This window comes from Euprymna scolopes, chromosome 11 (assembly GCF_053919585.1).
Source record: "Euprymna scolopes isolate OS-2025 chromosome 11, ASM5391958v1, whole genome shotgun sequence".
Lineage (NCBI taxonomy): Eukaryota > Metazoa > Mollusca > Cephalopoda > Sepiida > Sepiolidae > Euprymna > Euprymna scolopes.
The window spans coordinates 83,074,601-83,087,786 of NC_136492.1; the positions used below are offsets into that span (position 1 = coordinate 83,074,601).

General features: G+C 30.3%; 1 protein-coding gene across 1 annotated transcript in view; it reads right to left on the reverse strand.

The window, feature by feature from the left end:
• The window catches only part of LOC145287952 (uncharacterized), an 881,042-nt gene that overhangs the window by 146,203 nt on the left and 721,653 nt on the right, over positions 1-13,186 (reverse strand). Inside the window, exon 5 of the mRNA XM_080135905.1 lies at positions 9,919-10,066. Coding sequence (XP_079992031.1) covers positions 9,919-10,066 — 148 coding nt within the window. The remainder of the gene's footprint in view (positions 1-9,918; positions 10,067-13,186) is intronic.

Sequence of the window (13,186 nt, forward strand, 5' to 3'; positions counted from 1 at the left end):
CATCCTAAATATCAACTGGAATAATTGTACTGAAAACATGTCGTCTTTTTATTTTCATATTCTGTCTTTCAACATGTCTTTTATAATATATATTTTATAATATATACATTTATGTTATTCTATATTAGCCATAAACAACATTAGTTTTTGTTTGCTCTTTGTGAATATTCTTAAATCTTGCAGGAATTCATCTCTGAAATATTAAATTCTCAATATATACACTACACAACGGACACTCTGCTAAGCATGAATTTTCAAATACCTACATTTTTATTTTTATTTTTGAACTTTAACCGAACAAGATTGATGATTGAAACCTACGTTATCTGATAATAATCCTGATTAAAACATGTAAGCATGAGGAAATTTTGGTCTATGTACAAATAAGTATGTAAAAACGTGATGTAAACAGTAAATCAAAACTTATACAACTAAAACATTAATAATTCAAATAATTTTAGTATTTTCCATGATTTCTATTAGAACATACAATATATGTTTTCATTTTGGATATGCTTTTTCTTTTCCATTTAGGGAGGAGGCAAAACGGCATGCAATGTACGTTATTGAACGTTTTCCTTGTCAAATCAACGTGTTGTCTCCCCTCCCCGATCCCCCGTCTAGCTCAAATCTGAACATTACCGTACTATACACGCAATAACCCTTATCCCGGAGTGGTTTCTGTGGCTTGTTTAGTGGTGACAACCTTGTAAAAGAAAAAGCAAGCAGTTTTATTATTGAGAGTTATCTTTGCATAAAAGGTAAGACTATTAACCAGATCCAACGCACCGTGTTTGTTTATTTCGATTAAATATATAAAAAAATGTTGTCGTTCGTTCACATACATTGGCGGCTATCGCATCTGGCTTCTTTATAAAACGGAAAGTATTGACAATGGCAATGATAAATCCGAGTCGATGCTTAAATAGGAATGTTAATTTTAATATACAAAAGAATCAACCTTTTTAATAGTGTTTTTCAGCACAATATAATTTTCTACCCGAATCAATAACGATTTTCCCTTTATACTTTTTAACATGCTACAGCGACTTCTGACTCACATTATGAGAAACTTTCCGCTAAAATTTATCGGGGAATTAAACGCTACATTTGAGTCAAACGAATACGTTGAGATGTTTGCGTAACAAATTGCTGTCGCCATGACTTACCTGCAAGGCTTCAATGCGCTTTGATATTTTACTGCTAATTTAGATACTGCTTGTTTATCATTTTATATTGTTTTGTTTTAAATATTTTTTGATTACATGTAAACACAGCCTGTAAAATTTATTCATGATGCGGCCTTTAACACAACATTTTTTAGAACATTTTGTTTTCAATATTTTGCATTATGCCATATTAATATTTTCTTAGTTTAAATCTATGAATAAAGTAAAAAAAAGCGGTCATATTTTAAACTATAACGGCATCCTAGTCATATATTTACTTATTTAATTAGTTATTATATAAATATGCGTATTTCAATAAAAGTCGCGAGGACCTGTGGTGTATACGCGCGAAGTCTAAAGACACAGCTTTCTTAAGACTAAATTTTCTATCATCTATTCGAGTGATTTTAAGAATACAATAACGAATAACTTGAGACTCCAACAAAGTCATGGATGTAAACAATTTCATCGGTACGATTTTATAAATAAAGCATATTACTTTACTCATAAGCGAATTAAAATATTTATGAGATTATTTACAAATATCGTTCTCTGAAACGATCAGCGTGAACTTGACTTAGTTTACTGCCACTAACAATTAAAATGTACAGGTCTCTTAAAGTAGGTTCTCATATGTAATCTCCTTTACAAAGAATAGCCAACGAAAAACAGTGGCATCAAAAGCAATCGACAGTTATGGAAAACCTTAATGTTGTAAAAAGGAAAAGCATTCAAGAACCCATAGTAAAACATGAAAAATGTTTTACCGATTTTCTATATCAAAATGAAAATTACTGACTGAAACCGCGTGAGAGATTCCGTAACAAAATTTCATGCATTAAACGTATAATTTCAAAAGCTGTTTAGTTTATTGTTTTATACGATTAAACATTTTTAATTCTTGACCTTTCTTTCTGATCCCTTAAAGTAAAACTGGTAGCGGTTCTCTTCGCCAAATAAATAGCTTGTATTTTTCTATTAAATGCATACTTAGAAACAGGTTTTACATTTTAAATATATGTATTTTATTTTACATTTAAGCTTGATTCTCATAAGTATTTGAATAACATATTGGAAACTAAAATCAATTACAAATAAACTTTGTTTTATATTTTGTTCGATTATATATATATATATATATATATATATATATATATATATATATATATATATATATATATATATATGGGGGGATGATAAGTAGTTAAATGGATTAATCCTAAACTTATAAATACGAGATTAATAAATTAAAAAATATATCCATTTTGAATTTGGAAACTGATGTATCACACAGGTAAGAGATTAATTTTTATAGCATGAAAAGGTTAGATAATGCAATTAGGAATAGGAAATTAGATCAAATATTTGTACCATGGCTTCTTCCTTAGATTAAGGGAGGTGGTGTTTGATCAACACTGCTGGGGAGCTATGATGTAATATGCTGTTTTGTTTTTAAATCTCCGAGACAGTATTTCATGGTAAGCAACTGAGGATCCCTTAAAAATAAATTATTAGTTCTATACTTAATTCGAGAACAAGTTAATGCAGCGATTACAAATGATTAAATGGCTTACTGACTAGGTGATTTTCTAACGAGTGATTACTTTTTTTGTATTGTTTTAAAGGTTAAAAACTTCAAAGACTATATATATATATGTATATATATATATGTGTGTGTGGGTGGGTGTGGGTGTATTACTTCCGATAATGAGTTAAAATATTAACAAAACACAATTAATGTTTTCTGTATCTGTTTATCAACGTACTTTTATTTTTCTGTATTAAATTTAACGAAAAGCGATAATCAAAAATAAAAAAATAAATGATTAAAGAAGGAAGTCTTATTTTGACCAAATTAAACATTTTTATATAACCGTACATGACAACTGTATTCGTGAAGTTTATCACCGTCCAATTAGAAAGGCCTCACCTTCTAAAAAATAACTGTAGATTATTTTATCACACAGGAACGAGCTCGAAATTTATGATTCTTTTAAGAGCAAGACTGAGCCATAATACTTTATTTTAAACGTTTCAATTTAATCAAATTGATTCTGTATAAAATTTACAGTTGTTTATATAAAAATTAATGTTTGTATTAAGAACACGGCTGAACCATGCTATTAACTAAGTCATTTATAAACTGAACCATGATATTAACTAAGTCATTTAAAACATTTTGCCAAGCTTCTTCCCATTACACGGTGGGGGCACGTAATTAGTAAAAATAGCTGATATATCTAATTGAAAAATAGATAATTTTGATTTCAATGAAAATAAGTGTATATTTAAGTGACATTATTATTGACACTATTTCCATCTAAGACAACGTCAAGTCTAGCTACCAGTTTATATATATATATATATATATATATATATATAAATTATACATATCAATATGTAACATACTTATAGAAGTATATATATTAATATATATATATAAATATATTAATATATTAAAGTATATAAATATAATATATATATATATTAGCTATTAATATGTTTAAATATATATATTATTATATTTATATATTTAATATATTAATATATTTATATATATATATATATATATATATATATATATTTGTGTTTTAATATATATACTCCTATAAGTATGTTACATATTAAAGTGTCCATGTTTAGAAACTGACGTCGAGGTTTAAGAGTTGCCAAAAAGGAACGTGAGTAAAATGTAAAGGCGTATTTGTCAGCGCGTTTTAAAAGGTGTCAAATTGGCTAAGAATGAGAATGGCTAACACACAAAGAATGTTTATAGAAGATTACTATTAAAACCAATGTTTGCTTTTCAAACCATGAAATCTAAGGATGGGAATAAATTTAAATGAAATTAACACTTTTATATCTTTGATAACACTATTTAACTCACTTTCAGTGGCATAAGATCTGAAACTTGATTCCAGTTGTTTTGAATTTACTTATGTTGTAATAAGCATCTGTTTGTATAGATCAAGCCTAGTTAGAAGCTACGCTACATCACCGTTCTGAAAACCGCCAGAAGAGTTAATGTGTTAAAAAGATATTAAAAGAAAAAATGAAAATACGTTTTTTATTTTTATCATTGATTTGAATGTAAAAGAAACTATTATTTGTTATTAAATATATAAGTTATAGATTAAAAAATACATGAGTTTTTAAAATGTTTTCTTCATTCATTTTCAGGTATGTTGTAAACAAACATGAACACACCATGCCCGATAAATCAGGTAGAAAAATGCGTAAGGCGTTTAATTCTGCTATAGTTGTTGTTCATCACATCATGAAATCAAATATAGGGACTACTTCTCTTTCGACGTGAGCTTATTTTCCCTAATTAAAGTGAAAAAGTCCAGACAGATATTGAGCATCACGAAAAATATGTCGCTTCTATGAAGACGAATGGTGTCAGTAGATAAAGGAAACTTACGAAACAACACACGGCATTTCACGGCATCATGTCACAACATGTCAAAAACTATTATTTTTTACTTATTCGTTTTTCGGTGTTCATCGGTAAATCTTATCACATCACAGACTCCAGTCTGGATTCCGCAATTGGGCACAGGTTTTTATTCAGATAATGTTTCGAAGCCTACTCTTCGCAAGATAAATTGTTCGTTTCTTTTTATAAATATATATTCTTCATTCCATAGTGTCTGACAGTGAATGTTACTTCTATATGACAAATGAATCAACTAACAGAAATAGCTATTAAGATGTTACAGGATTATTAGAAGAACTCCTGAAATTAAGATAAGTAGAACGCAATAACTTATATCGAGTTCAATTTTTTTGTAAAAAAACACCAGTATATTGCTCATTACGGTACAAAACTTGATGCAACGATCAGCAAACTTTTGCAACAAAGAAAGAAACCTCCTACATTTCTTTGGTTATAAATGTGATTGCTTCTATTGTTCTGATATTCCTGGATTAGTCACCGAGATGGGAGCTCCGATTCGTGGGAAGCCCCTTTTATTACTAGTTTCTGAGACTGACATTCATTCCTGATGTAAAATGGAAAACAAATCTAATCTGATTCCAAGATGGCCGGTAAGTTGATCTATAAGAGCAAGGTGCGCCTTCCAATGAGGGTAATGTTGCCACATCTGGAATAAGATGCTCGGTACACCTTACCCTGCTTCAATAGTGTTCAAACAGGCTTTTAAACCGAGCAGGTGATGCACTTTTTCCCTGCAACCTCTTTCAACAGAAGAGAAGTCACGGACCTGTCATTCCTCTATCGCAAGTTTCATGGTAAATGCTCATATGCACTTCAATCTTTAGCGGCGCCCCTTGTTGCCAAACTTTTCCAAAACCACTCAATAAGCTAAAACCAACATGTATGATTTCCCCACTACTTATCAGTGGCTTAATGTAAACAGAGAATCCATAAATAAAGCTTCTTTCTCAGAACTGCCCGCCTTTCGAACACTGTCTCGTTGGCATGTTTTCCGGCTAGCTCAAGAAGTATGTAACGATTTTAACTAAGTAGTTTATTCACTGTATAAAGCTCTATGCAGAGTTTATAAAATTCTATGTGATTTAATTAGATATATGATATTCTGGATTTCAGAATTAGTATAAAATTAGCATTCATTTTAAAAATGTGTGGAAAGTATTAAAGCAGAACACAAAAATAGCTGCAAAAACAAAACCTAAACGAGAATTTCCCGATAAATATGATTGGTTACAAAGATAATGCAATTAAACATATGCTTTAACACTAACTATTAAGCATTGCATGTAATGTGTTGAAAGGTTTGTAGCTTAACTTTATCTCGGTGATTTTAATCCTTTGTGGTATTTTCTTATAAACAAAAACTAAAAATACATGAGTATAAATAGGAATTTTGACCAGTTATATACTCTGTGAAATCTGTATATAAAGATCTATAAATTTACATTTGAATAATATGTAATATAAACTGCATTAACCAAAGTGAATACACCGAGTATTTAATCGGATCCATATAATATATTTAAATAGCGCCGCTTTTTCATGAAAGTTTCGAAAATCATTGCTGGGATTTTTGTAAAGCAGACTTCATGGACGACTATGACCTTCTGTTCTAAAGCACCATTCATTGAGAGTATCTAATGAAATCAAATAAAAACAACCTTTCAATGTATTATTGACCAACACAAAAGTATCAGCACAATGCATTATAAATGGTTTCGCCCCGGAGATATTTGAACATAGACAACAATAACACTGATTTTTTTCGGTGAGAGAGAATCCGCTAAAAATTGACTTTGCGAAGAAAAGCTACATGTCGAAAATACTGGCCATCAAGTTAAATGTCTTCACTAATCTGGCAGGAAATTAAATGCTGACTTGATTCTTGATAACCAATATGTCGAATAGTCTATAAGTTTTCTAACCTGTCGACTTTCGGAAGTAGGTTAATCGTAATCCCAACCGTTATTTCGGATACGATCAGATACGTAAATTTCATTATTTTTTCGTCTATAGTTCTGTATTTTGCTGTTTAGAATATTATTTATTTGAAAGTAACACCTTTCTTCAACCTTAAACCCTATTTGGTATTTCGTCAGAATATAGTTTTAATTTGTCAGCTTTGACTTCTACAAGCGTTTTAGGTTGTATGATTCGTAGCAGAATGTTTTTTAATAAATGGCTGTAAAAATGTGCATGTTCTACAACGCAGTGACTAATTTCATGTTATAAAATGTTAATACGCGATATTTTTTAAACGATTCCTTAATTTTTTAAATTTGGCCGGCTTTACAGCGAGAAAAAGCTTCAATAGTTAGTTAATGTCTATTACTAATTTATCACGTTTTTTTAACAAAGTACAATAATTCATTTGATTATTCATGGTATAAAATGTAATGTCTATTCAAATGTTTCTCTATCTCATTTATAAGACGTAATGAAAATGTTAAAATGCAGGTCGTTAGTAGACTCGCCGGATCAAAATTTAAACGTTTCGCTGGAACTCAATGCATTATGCCAGAACTCAGTGCATATTAAACGCCATGCGCAAAAACTCAATGCATTATACCGAAACTCAATACACCTTAAAAGTTACGCCGAAACTCAATAATATTAAACGTTACACCGAGTCTCAATAAATTATGCCGGAACTCAATACATATTGAGTTAGATGATATTTTTATTTTACGTTGTATAACCTCAGTGAATGTGATGTAATGCTGAAAATAATACTAATTAAAACGATTTATTGATTGTTGTTGTTGTTTATCCAAACGAAAATAATAGGGGTTTAATTACTTTGTGTAAATATGAAATAAATATCCCTGGTCTTATCATAGAAATCTATACCGGCCAATCAGCATTTTCTAAAACAATACAAAGAAATACTTTCAAATTTGATAACTTTATTTGTGTGCATTATACCGAATATTTCTACAATAAACGGCTAAAATAGACTCAGTAGTCGAATCTATATTTAACATCTGAACACTTCGCCGAAATAAAGAATATTCGAGGAAGATTACAGCCCCTGTCTATTGGATTTTTTACGGGCGTTCTTTTATGAATCTTTAGTAGGTTAACAGTGTTTTAAAGGGGTCAAAGATGGGTAAAACTTTATAAAATCATTAAACATTTTGTATAGTCATCTTAGTTCATTTCTAATTTTTAATTTTCGATCGGTCTATATGCCTGTTATGTTGGTATAGTTGCACCCTCACCAGCTCTGAATACTACAATTTAAATTTTAGCTGATATTTTTATTAATTTTGAAATTATTATCATAATATATAGAAAAATCTGGACAAATTAAAATATCATATTCATATTTTAGGCTCTGACTAAGCCGGCCATCGTCCCCGCTAATCAAACATAAAAGAATATAACTAATCACATCATTTACACTTTTCCGAATTACACAAGAATTTAGTATGCAACATTTTGCATGATTTAATCAATGAGGCACACTACCATTAATCATTTACTTGATGAAATTATCGATACCTACTCAACATAAAGGGATAAATAACGTGGAACTGCCATTCAATTAATAAGCGTCCTTTTGTGCAAAGTAATGTGTACCAATCATCACGTCAAACATTTCGGTACCCATCCATCGCCTTTTTACTTCATTTCCTACATTACCGTTGATAATATGAAAACAAAGATTATAATTAATTATATTTTTGGTAGTCGTCAGCTTTTTTATTAATTGAACCATTGATCACTAATGAATGATTCACTGTCGTGAGCCTATCTCTTTGGTATTCTGCCTGCCTTTTACTGAAAATAAATTTAAAGCATTCATGTCAGTCCACATACGCATATTTGTGCGGAATATATTTATAGATATTTACTTTGATTTCGGAAGGTGCTATCCAGTATCTTACACCGCAATATATATTCGTGGGTTATTGTTATTTAAAAATGTGCTATTTCTGTAAATAGAAAAAAATGGAACCGGAAAAGCAGATTCTTCATATTTTATATCATGTCATTGTTTTTATGTTTTAACATTTATCATTTATTGTTTTTATGTTTTAACATTTATCATCTCAAATCATTTGTATTAATAACTGGGGTTTTGTGAAACAGAAAAAAATGTAGATTGCCATATGATAGAGGAACACATTATCGTAAAATATATTTATTTATTTCTCGTTTGCCGAGACCCGTGATTTTAATTGTAAATAGATCTGTATTTACACCAGACACAAGCGAATTTCATAACCTTAAAAATCAAAGTAAAATAGAAAGCGAAATGAATTACTCTTTGACAACTGAATAATAACACAACACCTATAGGAATACAGATCATCATTGAAATTAAACATGAACTACTAAATATAACACTCGAAACTAACGGAAATCAATTTGCCAACGAAATAAAACTTTATATGCATGGAAGATTGTATATATTGTAAGAATTGTGGATATAAATATTGATATGAGAACTGTTTGTACAATATATATATATATATATATATATATATATATACATAAGTACATCACAAAATTGTCAGGTAAGGTTCATGCTATCAATAAATAATCACAGAGATGATATTATTAAATTTTAAATTTCTAATAACTGAATATATTGTATAGATTATATAATCAATTTCTAACAACTGAATATATTGTATATATTATATAATAAATATCTAATAACTGAATATATTGCATATATAATATTAAAAAAATCCAATAACCGATAGTTTTGTGGACTTCAGTTTATTTTCTACGCACAAACTATTGAGTCATTATTAATGAAAAATAAACATCAAATGACATGGAAAAAATGTTTCTTTATAAACACAGGGGTTTGACATTTTCGTTGCAATAACATACAATTTTAACAAAACAATTACAATAGGAAATAATAGTTTAGGTTTAAATATGTTAATATTGCAATTTAGTACACAACATGCAGCTTCTGGAAAAGATCTCAATGCATCTACATAATAGTATGAATATATTACAGTATAATTCTTATTATTCTATTTAAATATGTGATGGAAAAACCTACAGTTTTTTAAAGCCTAATTTAAATGATTTATTCTATAGTCGTGGTTTGCATAGTATTAGTAAAGTAAATAATTGATATTTAATTCAAAATTACAAAGCGTAATAAAAATATTAATTCCATAGTAAATGTTAGTAGTATATAATTAAAAACAACAATATTATACATTTAATTCACAAGGCAAAGAGAAAAGGTTGAACGAAAATTAAAAATCAATGGTCATATTCACGTACAGATATACGATGTACGCATGCAATCATTTAACGTACCTGGGAGACATTGACATGTAATATTTGTTTCATTGTGGTTCGATGAATCACAAGTTCCGCCATTCAAGCAAGGGTTGTTGTAGCATTGATCGAATTGCTCGCAAAACTCACCGAAAAATCCCGGACAACACTGGCACATATAAGTAGTCTGGAAGATATAATAATATATAACATAGCTTTCTTATTTATAAAAGGGCAAACACCTTGATAATTACCTCTTTAAATCATATTGCATTTTTTTTCTTCCATATTGCATTAAATATTTATTCTAAATATTTCTACAATTAATTGAATTTTGCATTGTTTGTATGCAATATGAATTACTATCGCATTACGTTTTAATATATACAATTCAGTTTTCAATAATCGATATATACGTGATGTTGATTATTGTAATATCATTTCCAATTAAAATATACTTAATTTTGTCTCTTGTTTCTAATTGACCAATGCGCAATTTAATAATTTAGCAATGTATTATTCGTGCTTGGATATTTATCGATTGGGACTTAATTATATTGGAGTGACTATTTTTATTTTTTATGAATCTCTATATTAATACAGTAGCTGGTGTGTTATTTTCTGTTACACGCTTACACCCGGATTGTTTATGTGTTATATATTTACATTCATTTAAACAAATAATTTGATAAAAATTATTCATAAGTTTTGGTTTCGGTTTCTATTAAAAGTGATGAAACAATTCATTAATTTTTTGATAAGCAATTTTACGAAGGATTCTAAATTATTTTGGTTTCGGTTATAGCCGATGCCACTTAAGTCATCTATTTTTATAAATAACTAGCAGGTCAGTCCGGCTTGGCTCTGGCCCTATGTACTGGACATAACTTTTTGTGCATATATATATATATATATATATATATATATATATATATATATATATATATATATTAAAGTTTGACTCATGCCCAGAAACCTATATCTAACATTTCAAGTTTTTAGACCCAGAATTGGTGGAGGAACTCCGTAGAGTCAGCAAATATCAACTCTGTCATCTTAGACATATTGTCAGCCAAATCTTCGCCCAAAAACTGATTATAAAGCTTACTGCATGTCTGAATACCCTTTATGTAAAAGTCAAATGTTTAGACCCAAAATTGGTTGCATAGTTTGCTAGATATGACATAGGTAAAATGTTTGGAACTTTTACTCCTAAAAAGGCAAATATTCGGCCGAAACAGATTATAAAGCGTACCCCAAGTCTTAATACACTTCAAACACCCGGTAAACGTTTTTTTTTGTTAGTTTACTTTCCATTGTTTCGCTTTTTAAAAGTCACTGATGAATTTGCGCTGATTCCATTCAACCTTTTAGGTTGTATATATATATATATATATATATATATATATATATATATATATATATATATATATATATACAGGGTAATATATATACAGGGTAACCCCCAAAAACTCTAATTATGCCCCGTTTCTTAGTGTTTTGTCTGAATGAAATGAAACTTTGGTCATAACTAGTTTATTATATTCAAAACATCACATCAAAACACTTAGGCCTGTGGCCTTTTTTTCCGTTCTACAGCATATGTTCCAGATGACCTCCATTTAGCTTTGTTTTTTTTGGGGGGTTACCCTGTATATTATATATATATATATATATATATATATATATATAGTTTTGAAACACATATATTTTATAATCAGTTCTAATCTCCACGATCACTTTATTGGACTTTTTCCTCGACTCCGGAGACGGTAAACACACACACACACACACACACAAACACACACACACACACACCCACACACACACACACACACCCACACCCACACACACACACACCCATACGCACTCACATATATATTAACGAGTTTACATTTTTAAATATTTAAGAAACGAGTTATTAAAACTCGATGAAACTTTGAAAGTGCTTACGATACTATTCAGCTACTCCAATCCGAAAATAAAAGTGTTTAAAGCAGTATTAGTGAAACTATGGCAGAAGATAGGAATGTCTGTTGATTTTACTGTTAAGATATTAACTAAGTTGTGAAAAGAACACAATATATCCATAACTTGTTTATTGAAGTAATATTCAAACATTAAATGAAGTAGGAAAAACCTAAGAACACAAACACCACATAGCAATGTCTTCGTTGAAATAATTAGTAGGACATATGCGATCCTTTTTATGAATAACTTGTAAAAGTAGAATTAGTAAAATGTGTGATTTCGTCAACAGTTATTCCTCGCGATAACTCATCTTTGCTCTTAAATTTGTGTCCACTTGCATAGAGGCGTCGCTTCATGATAATACAAAAGTTTTCAATTGAGTTCAGATCTGGTGAATTTGGAGGCCACTACAGCTTCCGTCGCACAGATAACACCAGTTGTTGCAAATACTCTTTTCTTTTGTTTGCTGAATACCTGGGAGCATTATCCCGCATAAAATAAATGCTCATCTGAACTTCAACCTTTGGTTCTTCAGCCATGGTTCAAAGTGCTCCTTCAGAAAAGCTATGTAAGGATTTTACATCATTTTTACGGCTTGTGAGACTCTCCTCGGGCCAAATAACGTACCTCCAGTAATTCCAGCACAAATCATTATCCCACCACCTTGTTGGCGTCTTAGACACTGATGACGATGTCGTCCATCAAGGCCCCATCTCCTACTCCAGCCATCTGGGCCATCAAGAGTGGCATGCATTTCATCCATGAACAAAAATCCGTTTTCATGGTGTCCTCTGCCCATTTCTATCGGTTTTGTATGTGATGCTGCTTTAATAGAGGTTTTGTCACGGATTAACAGATTTGTCACTCATATCGGCAGGCGATATCGAGTACTTTTTGATATATTCTTTAATCAGGCTTGAGCAAATACTTCTTGACATGTCTACCCAGGGGTCTTAACAACTTCACATTTAATTTAGAGTGGAGAACGGTGTAAAAAGCTGCTAGATTAACCTTTATCAGCTCTACTAAATACCTTTGTAAGACCCTCGACAAAGTTCTCCACAATTTGATTGTGCCTTCTTATCATTTTCAATATTTCAAGCGAAGTTTTAACTTTTGCTCGCTGTCCTGTAATAGTACGCTTTTAGAACTACTCAATTAAATTTTCGAACCATTGTATTGTCGTAAAAAATGCCTTGTTAATAATTTGACACACCTCAAATACACTGGATTTAGCAATTACGATGGCAAGTTGTTTGCATTGCGCGGAACAGTACAGAAATTTCATAGTACGTCCGGCTTAGCATTGCCAACGTTCCCGGAGGTTTTGATACGA